This window comes from Strigops habroptila, chromosome 3 (assembly GCF_004027225.2).
Source record: "Strigops habroptila isolate Jane chromosome 3, bStrHab1.2.pri, whole genome shotgun sequence".
Classification (NCBI taxonomy): Eukaryota; Metazoa; Chordata; class Aves; order Psittaciformes; family Psittacidae; genus Strigops; species Strigops habroptila.
Window position 1 is genome coordinate 7424760 of NC_044279.2, and position 21791 is coordinate 7446550.

The window sequence follows — 21791 nt, forward strand, 5'->3', positions numbered from 1 at the left end:
ATGCTAACATCTGTGAAAGGCCCAAGGAGCTCTTAGTCATTCCAAGTCCCCCTGAGTTTTGCTGTTGTCTCTGAGACATTCTGTATGATGGCTTGTAGAGATGTGATACTGCTTCAGTTGTAAATACCTTCCCACAGCAGCACCCCCATTTGCACATCCCAGCAGCAAATCCCAGCACATCCTAGCAAAAACCTAGGTGGGTTTGTCTTAACTGGAGTTTGCAGGTTAATTGCTAGGTTGGGCCATAGGGTAAACCACTGCCATAAATCCTGGAGCAGGCATTTATTATCATGGTAGTTCCCTGATGATAAATTAAGCAGTTTTAAACCAGGACCACAACTTCTAGTCAAGGCAAATCTCTGACAGAGGTGCCCAAGTCTCAATTAGGTTCCAATTTTGCAGAGTGAAGGTGTGTAGAACGGCTTTTACAAGAAATGACTGAGGCAATCACTTCTATGCTAAGCACACAGAAAGCCACTCAGCAGCACCTCTTATGCTGAGTCAAATGACTTCAGACAAAGAGTGTTTGAACACCAACTCCTGCCTAAATCCTATGGTCATTTGACCACCAGATAGATCTTCCTTTGTAAGTGCAAATGCTCAAAACCTATTCAGATTTTTTCTTCCATGGCAGGTAAATATCTGCACAAGTCTGAACAAGAAGCTGCTCTGTTCCATGTTATCTCATGATCTGGGTGCTGTGTTCTGTGACTGACAGCCTAGACAACAAGCTGTTGCTGTTTGCAGAGCTTACTGGGTCTGCCCAGGGAAGGCTCCTCCATAGCATGTGCACACTCAGCTCTTACTGATTTTATTGACATTTTAAAAGAGAATGGGGGAATAAAAGGTAGAACCCAGCACAATCAGAGCACATGCATCAGTCCCTGCCCTCAAGTGAAGATGTTTTTGAGGCTGGCTGCTCATAGAGGGAAGTTGAGACATTTCCAAATCTCTTCTGGGAAAACAGGGAGTAATTTCCAAACAGGGACTTTCTGAGCCCAGAAAACTGTCAAATAGAGCAAGACTAGTGGTGACTAACTATCCTTGAGAGTCTGGGAAAAACCTGCATTAGTAACGGTTCCCATAAAAGAAGGGGGTAACACCAGTCAGGTCTGTCTTTTCTGTCAGCAAGGACCAAAGCTTGTCTGCACTGTGATAAAAAGTCTTTTAAGAATGAGAGATAAAGACATTCTTAGTGATGTTGTCGGGTGGGATTAGCATTTCAGCTCAGTGTCTAGAAAATCTTGTAAAGGTATTTTACACCAAACTCACAACACACCAAAACTCACAACAAATACTCTAAAGGTATTTTACACCAAACTCACAACACCAAAGTGCCCAATGTATTGCAGTTAATCACTTACAGGAACAAAAAGATATTTCATTCCGTGTCCATATATTCACACAGTCTTCTGGCAAACATTGTCTCAAGACAAATGAATTTAGACTCCCCAGACGATGTCAAATCAAGTAAAAGGAGAAAAATAATGATTCAGGTTGCATTTGAACTAGTGGCCACTTTCCTCTTGTCTCCTTCTAAAGCACTAAACCCCTTCATTTTTAAAATGTTTCCAGCAGGATCACAAGTGGGTTTGTACTCATGAAATATCTCAGTGTGTTTGTTTTATTACTGTGTTTAGAAAGTGCTTATTTAATTGTGCTGCATTTATGTTATATTCCAAAGTGACCAGGGTTGTTCTATATGGAAGGATGCTTTTGATACAGGTCTATTAAGACACAGGGGAAAGGTTCCAGACACACTTCCTCTGTATCCTCTAGACCACTTTATTCCTGCACTATGGTGGAAATTGTGGTATTTAAAAGACTGAATGATAATATGAAAACTGAACTGGAAAAGACATCTGCATGGGTTCCTGAAAGTTGGTGAGATAGCCAGAAATAAGGTTGACTGACTAGAGACTGGACCTAGAAAACAGAAGTCCAGAGTGCTGGTCTTAGTACTTCCTGTTGAATGAGTCTTGGCCAAATGAATTAGTCACCACATGTCAGTATTTCTATCTACACATGGGAGTGAAGGGTCCACCTGGGCATTTCATGAGCATTTTGTGAAAAACAAGATTTTGGCAAACTGGCTGCAATGATTTTGAGCAACGTTACATATGCAGCTGTTTCAGGAAATCCATACATTTTCCAGCACATGTAATAACAGTGATCAGGAGAAAAACAAACCTGCAGGTTAAAGTTATCAACTCTTCTCAGCATGGTCGTTCATTCTGGTGAATGTGAGAGGAAATGGAGAGTCTGAGATTCTCAGATTAAATGGTACCATGTTTAGGATCTTCTCCATTAGGTTGCAAAATGCAGCCTGGGGTTTGTAACCCCTTCGTAAGTTCTAACTGGTTCAATGTCACTTGGTTACACAGAAAGAAACGTCAGCCTGAAAGTATGTCAGATTATCATCTGCCCAAACATTGAAATGATTGTGAAATTCTGCTGAACAGGAAACTGGCCATTGCTTTCCACCCTTGTTATTCTTTCAGATGCTGCTGGGGGACACGTGGAGTTCACTTGAACTGTCTCCTATTGCTTAACTGGAAGAAATCAAGCAAAGAGAGCCTGTCTCAGGAGCTAGCCGCAGTGGTTCAGGTTTTGGTTTTACTTAGGGTGTTTAATTTCCCCTCCCCAAACTAAGGGACAAATGATGAGTAGATGTTATTTCCAGCTGCTTTGACATAGATGCTGTTTAAGGTTGAAGAGCTGGATTCTGAGCATTTAAAACCAAAGCTGGTTTTAAATGCTCAGCTGGTGAGTTTCCCAAAGATTTTGGTCCATGTCAGACTGGATTCTAAACATGGTAAGATTAATTTAGGGGAAAAATCTCAACTATTTTAACAATATGCTATGCTTCTGCCCCAAATTAGCCAGGGCACCCTGGTTCCTTCCTCTACATAGGCCTAAAGAGAGTCACACCTGCAGGATTTGTATTCATCTAAGGAATTGAAATTTGTCCTCCCCATCCTCTGCCAACCAAGCGTGATTCAGCTTCCAACTAGAAACAAGATTAGCTTGAGCTAATAACCTTGACATCTGTCGGCAGGATACTAGTTTAGGAGCTTTATACATGCGATTCTGTGACTTTGAAGTCTAATATCAAAAAGCACAGATCCAATCTTCAGTGTCCTGTTGAACCTGAGAATCAGCTGAACAGGGATACCCCATTGTCCTGAATTCAGTGGTATGCCTCAGCCTAAATGTAAATCTTTCCCAAACTTTTCAGCTGAAGCATTTGGGGATTCTCTTAAATAACATGAAAGTCCACTCTCCTTTAATGCAGAGGACTAGGAACTTAAGGAGAATAATTTTTATCTTAAACTGCACTCTGCCTAAATCTGTATCAACTAAGAGATATGCCCTTTGTACAATTCTGTTTGCAAAACTCTGAGTTGGACCAGGCCACTTAGAGCAAACACTGAGAAATACTTTTCTTAGTTGATCTAAACAGCTTCAGGAGCTCAGGTTTTTTGATGGGCTTGGTTTGGATATGAAATACACATTAGAAATGGAAAAGGGCTTAGTCAAATTGCTCCCTTAGGTGCCAAACTGATCTGTCAGGGCTATTGTGGCATCTTAGCTCAAGACAGATAAAGGTGACTCAGACTATGTGCTCTCCGGGTTTACCAAACACTGGGCAGTCATTGTGATGCCTGAGTTAGGTGGTACTCCAAGGTGGCAAGAATCACTGATAAGAGACTCAGGTATGATGATATGCTATCAAAGGATGTAGAACATATGTTTGAAATGGCACATGAGCCCCTTCTGGGGAAAGGAAAGAGGAGTACTATTAGCACAGTCATTATTATGAGGTATGGGATGATTTCCTAAAAGCAGCAGTAGGAACTGCTGTCACTGCAGATGCATCAAGTCACAGAGGTAGAAAACTGACCACTGGAGTTTGTAAGATCAGTTCTGGTTTTTGAGCTCCCATAAGGAGACTTGCAACTGCATTCAGGACTCCCAAACCAGCTTCTTGTGATGCACCACCTGGGTGCAGTGGGGTTTGGATCTGGCCATCATGGCTAGGTGCCAACCCACAGCTGAAATTGTGGCAATTTGGCATTGCCTGTGCCTGCACCTGAGGCGCTCAGCAGTGACTCACAGGAAGGCTCCCATGGGGAACAGCAATTCTCCCATCACCACCACCGAGCCAGTGCTTATGCACTTTTCTGGATCAAGGCCAAAGAGAAACTTGTAGACTCACAGGCTATAAATCTGATGGTGGCAGCAGGCAGGACAGGTGTGGGAAATGTGCAGTCTGCGTTCCAAGCATGTAACCCTTAAAAATTAACTGATTTCTTCAAAAACAAAGCAGGAGTTCAAGAGTTCAGCCTTCACGCAATGTACTCTGCCATGCACAACATGTTGTCTTTAAATCTCAGCAGCGAGACATTCACAACTGCAGAGCTTCTCTGTTTCAAAGAGTAGCCACTTCTGTTTTAGACAGCATTTCAACATCAAGTAACTTCAAACAGTGAAGCTAACTTCAACTCTAAGAGAAGTCAGAGCATTTGTCTCCATCTGCAGTTTCTCTGGCTGGCCCCAGGCTTGATTTGCCTCCCAGATTTTATACTGCTGATAAGAATAACCACAAATCTCAGCAGGCAAAATCTTGACCACAATGACCTTGTGGTGACTTCAGTAGCACCTGGATCTCACCCAGCACATAACCCCCTGTCAGCGCACATCAGAGGGGAGCTGCTGGGCAGACATCCCAGGAGATTCTAAGTCTTCTCCTAGACCAGGGAGGGTCGGGGTAACATTCTTCTGCCTTCCTCTGAGAACAGGCTTTAAACTCCACTAATATGGCAGATTTGTTTTGCCACCAAAGCCCATTTATATATTAAGACCTCTGGCAGTGTCAGCAAGTTGTTAGTACACCACCACTTCTCTGCCTGACTTGGATGTAAGGATTCTCCCTTCCACTTCAAACCACTGTGATCCACAGGTGAAAAGGACTAAGAACTAACTGTTCTAATGGGGATGAAGTCGACTGCCATTCTGATGTGGAGAAAGCAGCTAACACCATGCGTTGAGGTATCTTCTGTGCTCTCAGAAAAGATTCCTCATTTCTCTGTGGCCTAGACAAATACACTGCGATAAACTCAACCATTCCTTTTACATGGAACATCTAACAGCTTTTAGCAGATGGATGCTTTCCACTGGCTGTTTCCACTTCTGATATAGAAACAAGATACTTGAAGATAAAATGCTTTCAGTCCTATGACTCCAACCATCTGATTCCTTTCTATTTTATGTTTCATACCCTGAACATACACTATCTGGGTGTGTTTTTGTCATGTCCAAGATATTCTGAGAAACACTAAATATTGTTCTTCGTAGCAAAACCATGCTATGGAATGCATGGAAGATGTGGTTTATCACAGGTTTGAATGGCAAAACTCTGGCTCTTCTGGTCTGAGCACTTGGCAGTGCATTGAAAACCAGACTGAAAAGCGAAAAAGCCACATTCACTCCAGTGCCCCCTAAACAAACACTGCCGATAGCTGAGTTATGACAAATCGGGTGGAACTGAAAAATGAAGCAAGACTGGGCTTGTGTTTCTGTTGTCAGATGCATGTCAGGATTTTTCAAGTTGATTAAGGTTTTGAGAAGTGATAAGGCAGAACTTACTTAAACTTCCTTTTAGCAAGGGTTACGTTATGTGGTCTCAGATTCCACACTGGGCAGGCGATATTTGCAATGCATTGATCTTTTTCACTGATTTGTCCCAATTTTAGCTGGCTAGAAGTCCCAGTCCACCAGAAAGTGGACCCTGCCTGTTTTTCTCTGCCTGCTATGGATGCACAGAGTACTGTGACAGTCTTCTGTCAGTGTATCTCAATGCCGACAAAATTAAGACACCTCTTCAGGCTCATCTGGCAATTCAACCTCACTGCCCATTCACACCTTGTTTTCTTCTCTGAAACTAACTTCAGTGGATATTGTGATCCTCCAGTCGAACTCAGGTTCCGGTCAGCAAAAGTAATATATGGAGTATGTGACATTTTTAGCACAGGGAGTTCTCTTGAGTTTCAGATGAAGAACTTCCATGTTTCTCACATGGTGTATGAAACAGCCATCTGACCTTTGGTTGCTACTAAAGTGTAACTGACAGATAGATACTGTCAACTTCAATGAAAGTTCTTGGGCATTTCATTCAAGACTTGAAGCACAGTCACCTCTTTGAATTTCTTACAGCAGGTCTGAAGATTTGGCTCAAGGGATAGTGGAAGTTCAACAAAATCCATTAGCTAAATTGTGATTTTGAGAACTCTGTCCAAATTCAAGCTGAAATATCAAGTAGTGCTGGAATTTTAATGTTGCCTCTGGCTGGATCTGTGATAGAGCGGTGATTGTAGAGTCACTTCCTTAGGAATTTCCTTCCGAAGACTAGTCTATTTCCTGAACTTCATGGGCATATAAAGAGATTTGTCAACAACAGAGTCACAAACAATGCTGTTTGCAAGGCATGCTCTGCTCAAAGGCTGTGTTTTGTGAAGAAATGACTTCAGGAAACACGATGTCTATGTTAGCAGTGCATTCCTGTTGCTACACAGCTACAACTGAGTCACAGCGCTCACACAGTGATTCTACCAGATTCATTCCCACACCACACAAAGGCAAAAACTTTTAAGTTCACCTACCTTGAAAAATCTCCCTTTGCCTCCTGTAAAATGAGGAAGAAAAATTAGCAACATTAGCATTAAAAATAGAAGAAAAATCAAGAAAACAGCTGTTCAAGAGTTTCCATTTGCAGAATTCATTTAGCAGCAATTTCCTGTTGTAATTGATTCCTCATGTACTTTTTGGAACCAGTCCCTAATGTCAAGTGCCATGATACATGCAGTGAGCTGGGCAAATTAACAAACAAAAGGTTTGCCTAATACTAAGCCAGATAATTCCTCATTTTGCTAGTGGATACCCAAGAAGCTGCAGGAAATAATGCTGGTAAATAACTAATTCTTGGGGTCAATGTGGTTGTTACATTACTAGAAGATCTCTGAAGTCTCAGTGGCTTTGCAGCCTCTGAGACTGCAATTCCCCTGGCTCTTTTTACAAGTATTCTGGTTATTTTCTAGTATTTAGACTTTTCAAAAGCTAGCTCACTGCCAGCTTCCGGGGTGATGCCAGACACAGGTTTTTCTAACTCCTTCCTGGGTGTTTGGGGGAGTATTTAGCTCCCTTACTTATATACCTAAATATTTCTATTTATTTGCATCATAGCCTGATGTTAAAGGGCTGTAACCTTCCACTCCAGCAGTTAGATTAGTACCTGAATCTTACTGCGTATCTGGTGAACCCTCAAAATCTGGTGGGTCCCCTCCTCAATAGATGGCATTTTGCATTTCCCCCAGGCAATATGAATTTCATACGATGCATGCTAAAGCACCTCATCTGCCATCAGCTACACAGAAAGCACGGTGCAAGTATGTAATTTGTGAGTTTCCACTGCCAAGAGGACGGGATGTTACATTCAGGTCTTTTGTCTTTACATCTGTCCATCCACCCACAAAACCTGTCAGCCCGCATCCAGTGGTGTTTCAGTCCTGAGGCTGGAGTAAAGTTCAGAGCTTGGGTGGAACTTTAATTTATTTGTTTTGGTAACACAGTGACTTGAAATAAGGCTGCAGACTAAATCACTTGAGTTCATAGTCCTTTACTATTTTCCTATTTCCCTCTGAGTGAACTCAAGGGCTGACAAGCTCTCCTCTGGTTCATAGGAAGGAGTCCTTGATCATATCATGATTGTAGTTTGACACAGAGCAAAACCCAGAGGATATGCTCTGGCCTGCACAGGGATGAGTATACTGAATTTAAAAACCAATTTCGTAGAGTAGATCCTCCATCCTTCAGTACTTTGACCTAAACGCTGAAGCCAGCAGTAGAACAAAGTGCAGTATGATCCCTCTTGTTTTGCTTGGATCCTGTCACGAACATGGGTTGTAGTAATTTCTGGTTACAGACAGCAGAGGTGTGGCTTGTTTTGGCTGTTTCTATTAAGTTACACACCAAACTACTACAGGAATTCACGTAACATCCTGTGTTTGTGGCGAGAAACAACCACAGTAACAAGGCCTACAGTGGCAGATCTGGATCTGGCTGTGCAACAGTAAGTTGTACACAATTACTAAGTGCTCCAGTTATTCATTAGGATGAGCAGACAAAAGATTCATAACCCTATTGCTGCTTCCCACAACGAGCCTGTTGTTTGATGTGTATTCCCCCAACAGCCAGTATGTGATTTCTATAATGTGCTTTTAATTGAGTCCCCCATCCTGACTCTCTCGCTCCATTTTTGTTACATAAAATGATTTAATGAAGATTCAAATCCCTCTGCATTAATTGCTTCTTTAACATGGAAAGTGCTACAGAAGAGCAAGGCATTGTCATTTATTAGTGCAGCCTGATGAGATGGCTTCTCTGCTCACATAGCACCTCACAGGAGCTGTTTTCCTTCATGGCTGATGGGAAACAAAAGTTAAAACTACACTGTAGGAAAGGGGAACAAGGGTCATCTGACAGTTATCTCTGATCTGCTCCCACAGTCATGCTCCTAAAAAGAGAGCTTTCACAGAAAGCACCTCTGCTACCCTGAAAAGACTCCTTTTTGGGAACCACATTTCCCAAAGGCAGGGGGTAATTTCCTCTCTGACCCTTTCCCTCTTCCTCAAGAGCAGGACTTTCAAAGATAACTTCTTTCTTTCTGGAAAAGTTCTTTGGAAAGTCTTTAAGCTGTTCTGCCCACATTGGAGAATACAGCTGTGTATATAGAAGTTTTATATAGACAGTTGTGTATATAGAAGCTTATGGAGATCATCAGAAGGCCAAGCTCCACTGGGAAAACAAATGCAAGTCACTGGTGAAGAACCCTTTACATATGGATTTCACCTAGTAAATCACATTCATCACTTAGATTTCCTCTGGCTTTACATCATACCCCAGGATCTTGGATATCTACGTCGGCTCAAACATAATATACATTTATGTATGCAAAATGTTGGGCAGTGGAATGTGTGTAGAGGTCTGGTTTGAGAGCCTTCTGTCCTTATTTTGCACTGGTATAAATGATGAAAACTGTGTAAAGACATCTTTCTCTGCAGCTGGGGGAACCCCTGCACTTCTTATTTGGGATTTGGCAAATCAAAAGATGTAATGCAACACGAGGAAGCACAGAGAGAAGGCGAGTGCCTACCTGCAAGATGTATGCAGCCAGTTCAAACACCACTTCACTGTCAACCTCAATGAGCTCCTTGAAAGGTGAAGAAAACAAGAAAGAAAAAGAGAATTGAGTCTGAGCTCCCATAAGAAGGATGTGCATCTCCACCTGCCTACTGCATGGTGAAGCGTGCAGTGCCAGCTTGCTCCCCTGGCTGGGCTTCAAAGCATTCCCTGTGCTCCTGGAGACCAAAGTGAGGGAGAACCTGCCCACTCAGGTGTGGAGAAAGCCAAATATTCAGCGTAATAGCATGGTAAATGAAGTGTAACTGGATGTGGCATGAAGGGATTCCTGGGGAGAAAGGAGGAGAAGGCAGGTGGAAGGGGGAGGATGAGGGTAATTTTTATTTTCCTGTGTGATTTAGTGTAGTCTGGGGAATACACTTTTTCTCCCTCAAATGCGACCCATGCTTCAGGGGAACACAGATTGCCCTAGGCTCACAGAAGCAAGGAAATGAGAAAGTTTATCTTCACTGAGTTGTGTCAAAGCCCCTGCAGAACTCATCTGGCCCTTGCCCAGGGTAAACTGACAGGAAATAGAGCCATATTCCCTCCTGCAGGATGGGCGCTCTGGTTTCAGAGGATCCAGCTCCCAATCAAAGCAATGTTGGAGGGTCAGGTGAAATTGTGAGTTTTCTGCTTGGACACCACAGTCCCATGAAGGACACTGATGGTCCCATCAGACCCTCTCAGTGTTCTTCTGCTGTGCCTCAGATAGCAGTCACAGAACCAAGTCTGGGCACTGCTCTGTCTAAATGTGCGGAATGCAGACCTGGCATCAAAGATGCTTGGGACAGGAGGCATGAGCATTAATCCTGTGGCCAAGTGTGTCTCCCCGAGTCTCTGGCCCCTGATTTTGGGAAGCTAGTGGGCTTTTATGGAGATACTGTTTACGCCTCTATTCTGCAACTAGAACTCCGATGTTGGCTCTGACGTACATGGCCATGTAAACTGGGTCACTGTTCAGCTCGCTCCTGTAGTGGCTTTTCTGTTGTATTTATTTAAGCTGCTGTTTTTAATATTCTACTTCATCTGGCAAGAAACGAGTGATCTAAATATAGATGAGTGCTGTGATCCACGCTCCAGCCAAGTCATGGCCACACCTCATTTACAAGCCACAATCGCTGCGTTGGCTTGTCTCTGGCAAAATCAAAAACAAAAGGAACAAAACAGAGGATAAGATCCAGGTGTCCTTGGCTTTCACCAGTGCCAGCTTTTTAAAATAAGCACTTCCTTCACCTCCTTCATAACAACTCCTTGGGGAGTGAAGATGAGCTCTGCTGTGGGAGATAAACACACCTTCCCTTGTTGAGCTCAGCTGCCTGGTTCACGCAGGCACCTGCACTAATGATGTGTATGTGCCCAGGGAAGCGGCTGGTGTGAGATGAGGATTCAGCTGCAGGCAGGGCTGGGCTGGGGCAGGCAGGCATGTCCCATGGCAAGGAGAGATGCAGAGTAGAATGAGAGTGCCTGGTCCTCCTCCCGTCTTGAAGCACCAGGCATTGCATGGACAAACCAGCCTCTGCAACCACAAGTCAATGTCATGTCGAGTCTATACAAGTAGGTAAAGCGGGTCAGAGCCCTAAGGGTACATGGCACAGTGTAGCTCATGACTAAACAGTCTTCCTCCCTCCCTCAGTCCCAGATGGGATTACCTCCACTGGGTTGCCTCTTGGGAGCAGGTGCGCATCCCTGAACAGTGCCCAAGCAATGCCTGGGACAGGGCTTGCTGGCACAGGCCAAAACCCGTGCCAGAACGTGTTAGTAATTAAACAGCCTGAGTGACCGAGGGACAGTGCCTGATGCCAAGCCCTCCCTCATCTGGTAGTACAAATGTGGCTTGGCCTCTCTGAGCAACAGTGGCTTGATGGTCCTGTGCTGAGGTTTGGGTCTGTGGTCCATAAATGTCTCATAGTACAGCAGGAGGAGCGGTGAGTACAGCACCCAATGCAGAGCCAGCTGCCAACCCAGTGGACCAGCAGCCCCAAACTAAACAGGCCTCAGCTTTATTCCTGCCCAACTTGAGCATGGGGACATTTGATGCTGTGTGTCAGAAGAACCAACAGGGGAAGGTATTGGGTGCTAGCATAGCATTATGAACCACACTTATTTCATACACAGTACGTTCTTTCTGAGGTGAAGGTATACATGGTAAGTCCAATGAGACAACTGGTGCAACAAGGAAGCTTTCAAGGTTTGGGAGCATACAGCCCCAACTGCTAGCTGCAGGGATGACAAGCACTGGCTGTGCTTAGGCACTGAATCCCCCTTTCTACACCCAGAGGAATCCTCCAGGGATGCCGACTGGGTGCTTGCCCTGCATCCTAGCAGAGACTTTGCACCCAGATTCAACACCTTTTTTAATAGCACAACACAGCTTACTGTGGCTGGAAGTCAAATGGGGAAGGACCCGCATGGGAGACTGGGAATCCAGCAGGGCTATTTTTGGATAGAGATGACAGTCAGCTCGAATGTGCAAAGTAATGGTTTCAGGAGAGGTCAGACTAAAATAGACCAACCTAGATCTGTAGGCGCCTTTTTTTTTTTTTTCCTTCTCCTCTTCTTCTTATTAAGCTTTCTCCAAAAAAAGAACAACAGTGTAAGCTTTTCCTGGCAATACTTCAAAAAGGAACTTTCCCCAGGAACCAAAATGCGATGCTCACGGAGCTTGTTGCCGGAGAGGGCTGACTAAGCACATCTAATTGCAGCCTTGCCAGCTAGCAAAGCTCTGCACAGCTCAGCTCAGCAGCCCTGCCTCTTTCCTGGGCACTGGAAAAAAGGCATTTTCCATCTCCTACCCTGCATTTTAGAAGACGCAAACTTAGTCCCTGCACTTTAGGGCATGGAGATGTCAGGAAGCGAGGCTTCAGAGGCAGTGTAAGCTGGTTAGCTGAGCAGGGCACAAACCTGCCGAGGGCTGTGGGATGGTGGCACAATCACTCCCCCAACTACAGCTGTCTTTTCCTACCATTTCCTCCCTAGCAGACGGAGGTGAGTCACTGGGAATGGCCTCTGCCTGCATGGAGGGAGGTAGGAGGGATCGTCCCAGGGAATCCCAGCTGATGAAAAGCTTTTCCCAGTCCCACACATCTGCACCTCAAAGGGTTCTGGTCCTGCTTCGTCTCCTGGGCTCTGCCCTTTCACTTGTGCGTGTGCTTGTGGCATCGGAGGCTTCACAGCACTGTGGCGGGGGCATGGAGGCCACGCCAGGACACCCTTATCTCTGGAACACAATGTGCCTTGCAAGGGGCAGCTCTGAGTAGTGCTGATGACAGCAGGCTGGTGTTTTCAGTCGCCTATCAGGCAGGGTTATTTCTGGTACAAAGAAACATTTCCCTGTGCATGGCTTGTTCCTGTACAAGGTGATCTTCAGAATGTATCCTCAGACACCCTCACCCCCACTCATGCATATACCTACATACTCCATCATAGGATCATAGCATCACAGAATGGTTTGGGTTGGAAGGGACCTTAAAGCTCATCCAGTTCCAAACCCCTGCCACGGGCAGGGACACCTTCCACTAGAGCAGGTTGCTCCAAGCCCCTGTGTCCAACCTGGCCTTGAACACTGCCAGGGATGGGGCAGCCACAGCTTCTCTGGGCACCCTGTGCCAGCGCCTCAGCACCCTCACAGGGAAGAATTTCCTCCTAATATCTAATCTCAGTCTCCCCTCTGGCAGGTTAAAGCCATTCCTCCTTGTCCTATCACTACCTGCCCTTGTAAAAAGCCCCTCTCCAGCTTTCTTGTCAGCCCCTTCAGGTATCAGAAGACGGTTAAAGGTCTCCCACAACCTCTGACTCGCTCTGTCACAAACACACAGCCGCACACATCCCGAGTACACTGACACACTCATAGGCGCACAGGCTCCCAGTTACAGTCCCACATCCACTCCCACACCCCTTACACACTCAGCGCTGCACGCATACCCCCACTCCTGCACTCTCACCCTTCCCTTGTACACTCACACTCCCTTACACACTCTCACACTTCCCTTGCACGGTCTCACAGTTCCCTTGCACGCTCTCACAGTTCTCTTGCACACTCACACTCCCTTGTACACTCACACTTCCCTTGCACACTCACCCATCCATTGCACACTGACACACTTCCCTTGCACACTCACACTCCATTGTACATTCACCCATCCCTTGCACACTCACACTCCCTTGCACACTCACACACACGGTCCCACATCCTCCCCCCGCTCCCACCCCAGAAGATGGCGCCCGCGCCGCAGCCGCTGGCGCCCTCTTCGGGCGGGAAGCCCTAACGACAGCCCCTGAGCCCGGAGCCTCAACAGCCGCGTTATTTAACACAAAACCAGATATTTCCTCCTAAGAACAAGCCAGTTCACAGTTTGAGCAGCTGCAGATTCCCTCCTGCCAACCACAAGAGTTACTTCCAGGCGTGTTTTACCTCAGAACATCTCCTGACAGGGAAGCTGGTGCTAAGTGCAGAGACAGTGATTGTACCTTGGATTCTGTGTGCAACCAAGATGAACTTTGGGGCAGAGAAAGCAGACCCAGGTGTCTCAGCCCATCCCAGTGTCACCCAGAGCTTCCCAAGTCCTTACCTTGTAGATGCAGGACTTGGCATTCAAGAAAAACAGCTCAATGGTGGCATTGTCCTTTAGATAGGAGATGCTTTCAATGTAGAACCTGAAAGGGAAAGCAAGAGAGGTGAGACACAAGGGGGAACTAGGGCAAAGCAAGAAAACGCACTCATTCCATGAAAAATGTGATCAGTGGTGTCATGGTGAGTATACTAAAAATGAAGTTTCTTTGTTTATGGTGGTGAAAGGCTTGTGTGTGCTTCAGGATGTGCTCAGTCATCACCACCCAAACCATAGAAAGGGAACTGGATTATCAAGTGGATGATTTTGTCTCTAAATAATCCTTTGTTTTGTTCGAAAGCTTCAAATAATCCTTTATTCTGTTTGCTTGTGAACTCCCCTCCATTCTCCATCACATTTTGGCATTTCTCCATCACTCCTTTACCTAACTTGCCCATTTCTGTGCTGTTGTCCTGCATCTTGTAAATATTCACTGACAGAAATCCACTTTTGGGTTCCTTCTCTGTCCACATCAGCTCTGAATAAGGCAAATTTTATGAAGGCTTCTTTACGTATTTTAGTAGCCAGCATGTAACAGCAATGGTTGCAGAGTAATCAACCAGCAATAGGTGAGGACCTTGTGCAATCTATCCGTACCATGAGTAGTGATGCTGGGGATGCCAATGACCTGATTTTATTTGATCTGAGAACTCAGTAGAAAGCTGAGCAGCCCAAACCCTCAGCATCAGAAAAAACCACCTTTTTGCACTGGCTGATTACCCAAATATTTGCAGTTACGTTGAAAGCCTGTGATATGTATGGATTAATTCAGTACTCCATATCCTGCCTGCTTTGAAGGTTTGATCCTTTGTCGGTGGACTCCATGAGAGTTTTACCACTGGCTAGAATTGACTCTCAGCTCTTAACTCTGCCTTGTGACCTTTTGGGGTAAAAAGCTCAGGATACAGTCAGTTAATGACTAATTCTTACATATGAGTATGTTGTGTGTTGCTGTAGTAACAGAGAAAGCCTGGATAGCTTCAGTGAATGATTAAAGTGAATTTTGCTTAATGATTTAAGCAGGGAAAAAAACACATCTGTCTGCCCACCCTGTTTTTATAGTGATCTTTAAGTCGCAGTACTGTGGCAGCAATGTTCCTTACATAAATTCCAGTACTATCGTGCCTTGTCAGAGGCAATTAGAATAGGGAAGGTGCCAGTGAAATGCTGTCTGCATCAGGAACTTAAAAGAACAAGATGCCTTAGAAATCTGGGTTGAGATGCGGGGTCCAGTTACAGACTAAACCTTACTCCCTGACCCTGGGAGCGCAGCTCAGAGACCTGCTGGCACTCCTGGGGCTTCACACAAGCACTGGAGGGGTTGCCCCTGTTGAGCTATTTGCAGAATTGAGGCCTTAAATATAACCTTATTGGGGGCAAAGGTCAAAGCTTTGTAGTGCTCCTAAATGTCTTCCGAAGGCTCTTCAAAACAGTTTGTTTCCTGACAGATACAACCAACTTCTTACTCACTAGAGTGACAAGAACATTTTGAGCTCTTGTTCATCTGCTGAAGAGCTCCTGCTATTGTCATCCCCCCTTCTCCCCCTCCAGAAGACTTCAAATGAGATATAAAAATAAACCCCAAATTAAACCCCCCCACATTTGAATGTAGGGATCACGAAGCACAACATGGTCTTATGGTTCTTTTCCCAGTTTCCACTGGATTTCACCTCTTGTCTTTGAAACCACCTCTTTCTTGTTTTTTTGGCAAAAATATACTCAGCTTTAGAAATGCAAAACCGATGCTGCATCAAAAAAGGAACCTTCTTACTAGATCTGTTCTCTCTCGAGTGCAGCTGGCTTTCCATCTGCTGAATTCGTGGAGAAAAAGGATAATTTTACACATTCTGTGAGTCTTGAAGAACCTCCTCTGCTTGTCACCACTACCAGCTCTCTCCAAGTTGTCACAGGAGGAGCTTTAATTCCAGGGTCAGAAGAAAACAGGAACATTTATTCCAATTTTTAATCCCAAAATGCTTTTTGTTTCCTCAGATCAAGCGAGACCCTCCTCCCCATCACTAGAGGGCAATATTGCATTTCTTATGGCTGCAAGGATCTTTCCCGAGGCTTTCCACATAGGCACATGCACAGATCGTTTTCTGTACAAAATTGGGTCTCTCAAAGCACAGAGCCTGCACATGATACTTCATCGTCACAAAGAAACCCCAATTCTCAAGTGATCTCCAGAGTGAAGAGGTGTCTGGGGAGCTACTGGCTTGCACACATGCACCCAGACAAATGCAAACCATGTGCACCAGGGAAATGGTGCTACTTGAAAGAAAACAGATTTGCAGAGAACTCCTGTGGGATTTTCTGTGTGGTAAGCTCAGAAAACCCGAACTGGAGCAGGCTCCCCTGAATTCACAGAAAGGGGAGGGAAAGACACATTCTATGCACTGATCCTGACTGTCAGACCTCTTCCTGTTACCACCTTTTCCTAAAACGGGGAAGGAAACAGCACTTCACAATGGCCAATGTCAGTGACTAAGGAGGCAGGCAGAAGCATCCAGCTGCTAAGGCAATGAACCAAGCAAAAAAATCTGGGTTAAATTCCTGACTCGGACACGGGTTTCCTTCATGACCTTCAGAAAATCATCTAGCTGCTTGGGGCTGTTGTGCTGTGTTTGGGAAATACTCCTCCCTCCTCTGCCGTCCTCTGCCTGTTTTGCTTGTTAAGCTTATAAGCCCTTTCTTACAGCATGTTTCAAGATGATCACTTTTAAGCTGCAGATTTCTGTTGAGGACTCCCTTGAGAGCAGCATTCCTCCATGTGGTGTGAAGCTGATAGATCCAGGGAATAATGGATGGGCTGGACGGGGAAACAGGCAGTGCAATGTGTCTGACACTTCTGCTCCGCTAGACCTCTTGCAATACAGCCTCAAGCAGCTCCTACAAGAGGTTCCTTGATAGCCAGCAACTGCTGCTATGAGAAATGAGGTCCCTGTGAGAAGGGGGAACACCCCACAAGACTTTGTGAGTGTAAAAACCAAAGAAATAATTTTTTAAACAGTTGAAAAGATCAGCCAGTGTTAATCTATTTCTGCATTCCCCCTCCCTTCCCACCCCCAGTAACTTATAATTCATCAAGTACATTTTCTAAGCATTAATTAAATAGACCAGTGAATATTATGCTGGGTAATGAACACAAAGTGCCTGTCTTGACTGCTCTCTCTCAGCAGTAGGAAAATAATAATGAGTACTGCAGAAGGTAGCTTGGAAGCTGCTGCATCTGAGATGTTCAAGGCTTTTTAGCTGCGAGGCCATGTCTCGTACTGCTCTATATTAAGCGTTGCTTAACTGACAACTTGCTCTGAGACAGCTTAAACCCCCTCACGCCGTGATGAATGGCAATACCCATCGTAACCAGCCAAGCACAGGCATTTATACGGTGGTGCCTGTGAGAAGCAGCTGTGGAAAATCCCAATCCTTGGGTGATGGGAAACTGGCACTACTATAATTTCTCCCTTGTGTTATACGCAGGCCTACTTCCAAACTGCAGCAGGGTAAATGCCTGACTGTGCCCTGGACTCACCAGTTTGATAACTGGTTCTTTAGGAGGTGGAGAATCCCTTGCTGCTACTGCCGGCCCCATATGTGAACCCAGTTGTGTGTGTGCAGATGGGCAAATTTAGCAGTGTTGTGAAGGTGCTTAACCACCAAAAGAATCTGTCAAATAAAAAATGATTAGTATTGCTTCTAACACCCAGCCCTAGACGTACCCCATCAGCCTGAACTTGGCCATCAATCACCTAACAGGGACCAGGCTCTGAGCAGTCGAGTTCCTGACTGTGCAAATATACTGTTGTAGCATTTGAGATCACAAACCCATGTGTTTATTTCCAAGCAGAACCTGCCAAACAGTAAAAGAATTTCACTGTGGTCTTCAACACAATGATATTTCGAAACATGACCACAGCAAATGGATGTCTTGTCTACTTCAGGTATAGATCTGTCCTGGGGCAGTGATATCATCCTACTTCTTGTGAAGTTTGACTCTGGTAGGAACCAACTGGTCCAAAAGGCTTTTATCCAACAGCAAAACCTTTTTTTTTTTTACCGAAAAGAAACACTCCAAAAATCTTGTTCTGGTGCCATGGTGCAAAACAGAGGTGAGCAGTGCCGGGCAGTGCTGGGGAGGCCAAGGATGGCGTTGAGGATGTTTGCTGCTGATCAAGGTGACCATGACTGATGACAGCATGCCAGGGAGGCAAAACAACCCTCTTCAGCCTACTAAGAATAGGAAATGGGAAAAATTCCAGAATAACAATCCCAAGAGGCTCTTCTTTCCCCTGATGAAAACGTTATTTTTCCCATGAAGAAGGAAAGTAAAGGGTAAAATCAGATTTCATGGATGAAGTCAGAATGGAGCAAAAGGTTTTTGGGTTTGATGGGGAGTCATATTCCCCAGTGTTTTCTCCTGTTCTAGGTGGGAAACACACTCAGACACAAGAGAAAGGATTGAAATGGGCAGAGGTGTCTCCCATGTCCTTCCCAGCTGCCTTTTACTTTGTTATTACAAAGTGATGGATAGGGGAGAAGACCCCTTTTGTGCCTCATCCATCCTGGAGTCTGGCTCATTATCCCTCACCATGTCATCCAAAACCTCAGAGGATAATTTGAAAAATATGAGGCCATTTGCTAACCAGGAGAAGAAAAATGACATGCATCGGTATAATGGACTTAAATGTAGACGTCATTATGTCCAGTGTCTCATGCTAAATGAGTATTCTGAGCAGTTCAGGCTGCAGAGCTCCTTTAATGTTCCAGCCCTGTTTGCTAATAGTCATGGGTGCGCACTTTTATGTGCTGACACTTAAAGCAGAGAGTGGTCATCCTAAATAGTTGGCCTGTTAAGTAATCAGCCACACTAAGAAAGCTCCATTTAGCTCCCCTTCTGCATTCATTTTGATTCTGATCCCATGCCCTGTCCCCTGTACTTGTGCCATGCTCAGGCTGTCCTTGCCCAGCACCTGGGATTGGTATACAGGGGACAGGACAAGGAAGAGAGATCTATGCCCACTTTTACCTCATTGCAAAGAAGCCACAAAACTGGAGGTGAAGGTGATTCCAGGAAGACAGGGAATTACAGCTAACATTAAAAGAAAAGCTTTGGATATTGTTTCACCCGAGCCTGTTCCCTCTCCCTTTCCCACCAGCTGTACTATATTATACTATACTATACTATACTATACTATACTATACTATACTATACTATATAAAGGTGAAGCTGCACCTTTATCCACAGCCCATCCATTTTACTCAGTGTTTGTAAGAGGTTGGCAGCCCATTGAACTCCTGGAAAACCACGTGTTTTGGGGACATCTACTCATTTCTATGCTTTAGCTTCTCCATGGACAAAATACTAAGAGATCTGCTTAGGAATATATAAAGACCAGCTCTCTTCCTCTCTTCCAGGCTCTACATCCTGGGAGTCTTCACAAACTGCAGACTGCTCCAGTGTCAACACAGAGAAGGGAAGGAATTAAGGTGGTAATGCAGGGACATTCTTCCCTGACGTCTGGTTACAGCATCAAGCACCATCTGGAAAGGCACTGACCTCAGTGCAGGGAGTCCCCTGCCCTCTCACTAGGTGGGGAACCAGTCCTGACCAAGACATTACAGCAGCAAGCCAGTTATTCCAATATATTCAATATATTCCACAAACTGCTCCATCTCTGAAACATCCTGTGGAGCTGAGCTTGCCAGAGAAGTGCATCTTTGTACAAAAAGGCTGTTGCAGCTCATCTTGGCCTGGAGTGATGTGGTTATCTGTGCCAAGTGTGAGGCAAGAGCAGTGACTGGATCACAGCAGCACGCTGCCTTCCTCCCCTCCTCTCCCTCCTCAGTCACCAGGGGAATTTCCCCACACCCTCCTGAGCACCAGCCCAGCTCTTTCCTGCTCTTTCATCCTTACCCAGAGTGACAACTTGGCTATTAGAGGTAATGCGATGGGTGCACTGTCTTGCCTAACACCATCCCTCAGTATTTGTAGAGCATCTCTCATTTGAGGATCTTGAACCAGTTTAGGAATAGAAATCTCTCCAGCCATTCCACCGTGTTGTCAGCAGCACAGGAAGGTATGATTTGCCTGTGAAAGCCGGCATGGGGTTTACTTACTCACTGGCTCTACGCCTTTGATGCCACGGTGATGGGACTTCTCATAGCAGACCTTTCTACTTGCTTCTCTGTTGACAGCAAATCACACCCACTGATGTAAGGCACAAATGCACAAATTGCAGTGAAAATGGAAAGAATGCCTGCATGGCTTTGACCCAGTCAGAGAGTCTGTGTGTAGGCACTGACAGAGCTAGTGCTGCTTGATCCAAATTAGGTACAAATCCTACACTGACAGCATCCATCATTTCTGCGTAGTACCTATCATGCTGTCTAAATGCTTCCCCAAATTAGACAAGACAATGCTGCCAGCATCAACACATTCAAAATGTGGCTCAAACCAACACATTTTCAGGATGCTGCTTTTTTCTCCCCCTCGGGTGGCTGAATGGAAAGCAAACCCAACTTCTCCCCTTCTCTAAGCGCAGCTCGCTTATACAAATACATTCCTAGTTAAGCAGAAAACAGAAATGATGTTATGGGACTCAAGAGCCAGACTGCTATTAAGATGTGTGTGTAATGGATGGCTTAGCTCAGAGCTGTGTGCTAAGTAGCAGAGCCCCATTAGTTCCCTTCATCAAGCAAAGGTCAGTTTTCACACAAGTAAATCTTCCAACTGGACAGAAGTTTCTCATATCTCTAAAGAGACTCTGAGGAGCAAAGCCTCCCCGCAGGCAATTTATTACACCTTCCCCCGGGTGAACAGAGCAGGGGGCCACCCTGAGAAGGCTGCAATAAATTGTCTTCCAGCACAAACAAGGTCTGAGCGGCTGTATTTATACACTGGGGCTGGCTGGGAGGAGGGGGTTTGAAGGGCTGCTGGCTTTTGGGATCTTCCTGCTTAGCGTACAGCAACCGGCAAAACACGTGCTGTACAAAGAGAGATGGGTTATGGCACAGCTTTGCCAGACTGTGGGAACCCCTGAAAGCAGCTTGCTTGGACTGGGTTGATTAAAAATCAGGTTTAATGTTCTGATTTTTTGCTGTTGTTTCTACAGCACCCCAGCAGTACATGAAGCTGTAGAGATATAATGTGAATAGCAGACAGCTCTTTGTTTCCCCTTATATGTAGCATAAATTGATTGGGAGCTTGGTGCTGGGAGTTGCTGGTTCAGTCCTGGTAAGTGAGAGCGGGTGAGGGAGGTGGAAGGAGCTCAGCAAAGAGATGGCCAGCCACAAGGATGAGGACGGAGCACCCCAAGGTGCTGAAACACCTCAGGGCAGTTCCCTGAACTCTCCTGGGATGATCAAGCTCCATTATAAAGTGGGGCTCTCCTTGCAGCTCCCCTTGCAAAGGGGTCTTCAGCTGACAAGGGAAGAGCAGAGCAATTTGTGTATATATGATTTTCCCTCAGCATCTTCTCCTGGCTGCTAGCAGGTGAAATAAAGTATATCCACGGGTGAGAGCAAACTCTGCCACTTCTTTCCCCTGGCTGCAAAATGAATGTGTTTGATGATTATCTTCTTCGGCCTCTCTCCCCAGTTCCTGTAAACCCCCATCTCACACCATGGGCAGAGAGAAGGCTTCTCCTTCTCCCTCCTCAGAGGGGAGAGACAGGAGCTGGCGATTCCTCATTCCCTGCCTGGAGCAAAGCAGTGGAGAGCCACATACCCCTGTCTGGTGGGGAAAACTGTGGATGGAGAAACACATCCCATTATGTGCAAGATGAATAAATTGCTCTGGTTAATTTAGTGTGGTTCTATTCTGCTCTTCCTGCCGCAGCAGGCTGCTGTCATCACCATCCCCTAATCTAATTTCTTGGAAAGAAGCGAAGTTGAGTGGAAGTGAGTGGCACACGCAAACATGGTGAGCTGGGAGCAGGATGTCAT

General features: G+C 45.4%; 1 protein-coding gene across 6 annotated transcripts in view; it reads right to left on the reverse strand.

The window, feature by feature from the left end:
* FRMD4A (FERM domain containing 4A) overlaps positions 1–21791 on the reverse strand; it is a 372724-nt gene that overhangs the window by 67455 nt on the left and 283478 nt on the right. For all 6 annotated transcript variants that reach the window (XM_030478613.1, XM_030478614.1, XM_032919794.1 and 3 more), the window contains 3 exons: positions 13809–13893; positions 9212–9268; positions 6663–6685 (listed from right to left, as the gene is read on the reverse strand). In XM_030478613.1, the coding sequence (XP_030334473.1) occupies positions 6663–6685; positions 9212–9268; positions 13809–13893 (165 nt within the window). The remainder of the gene's footprint in view (positions 1–6662; positions 6686–9211; positions 9269–13808; positions 13894–21791) is intronic.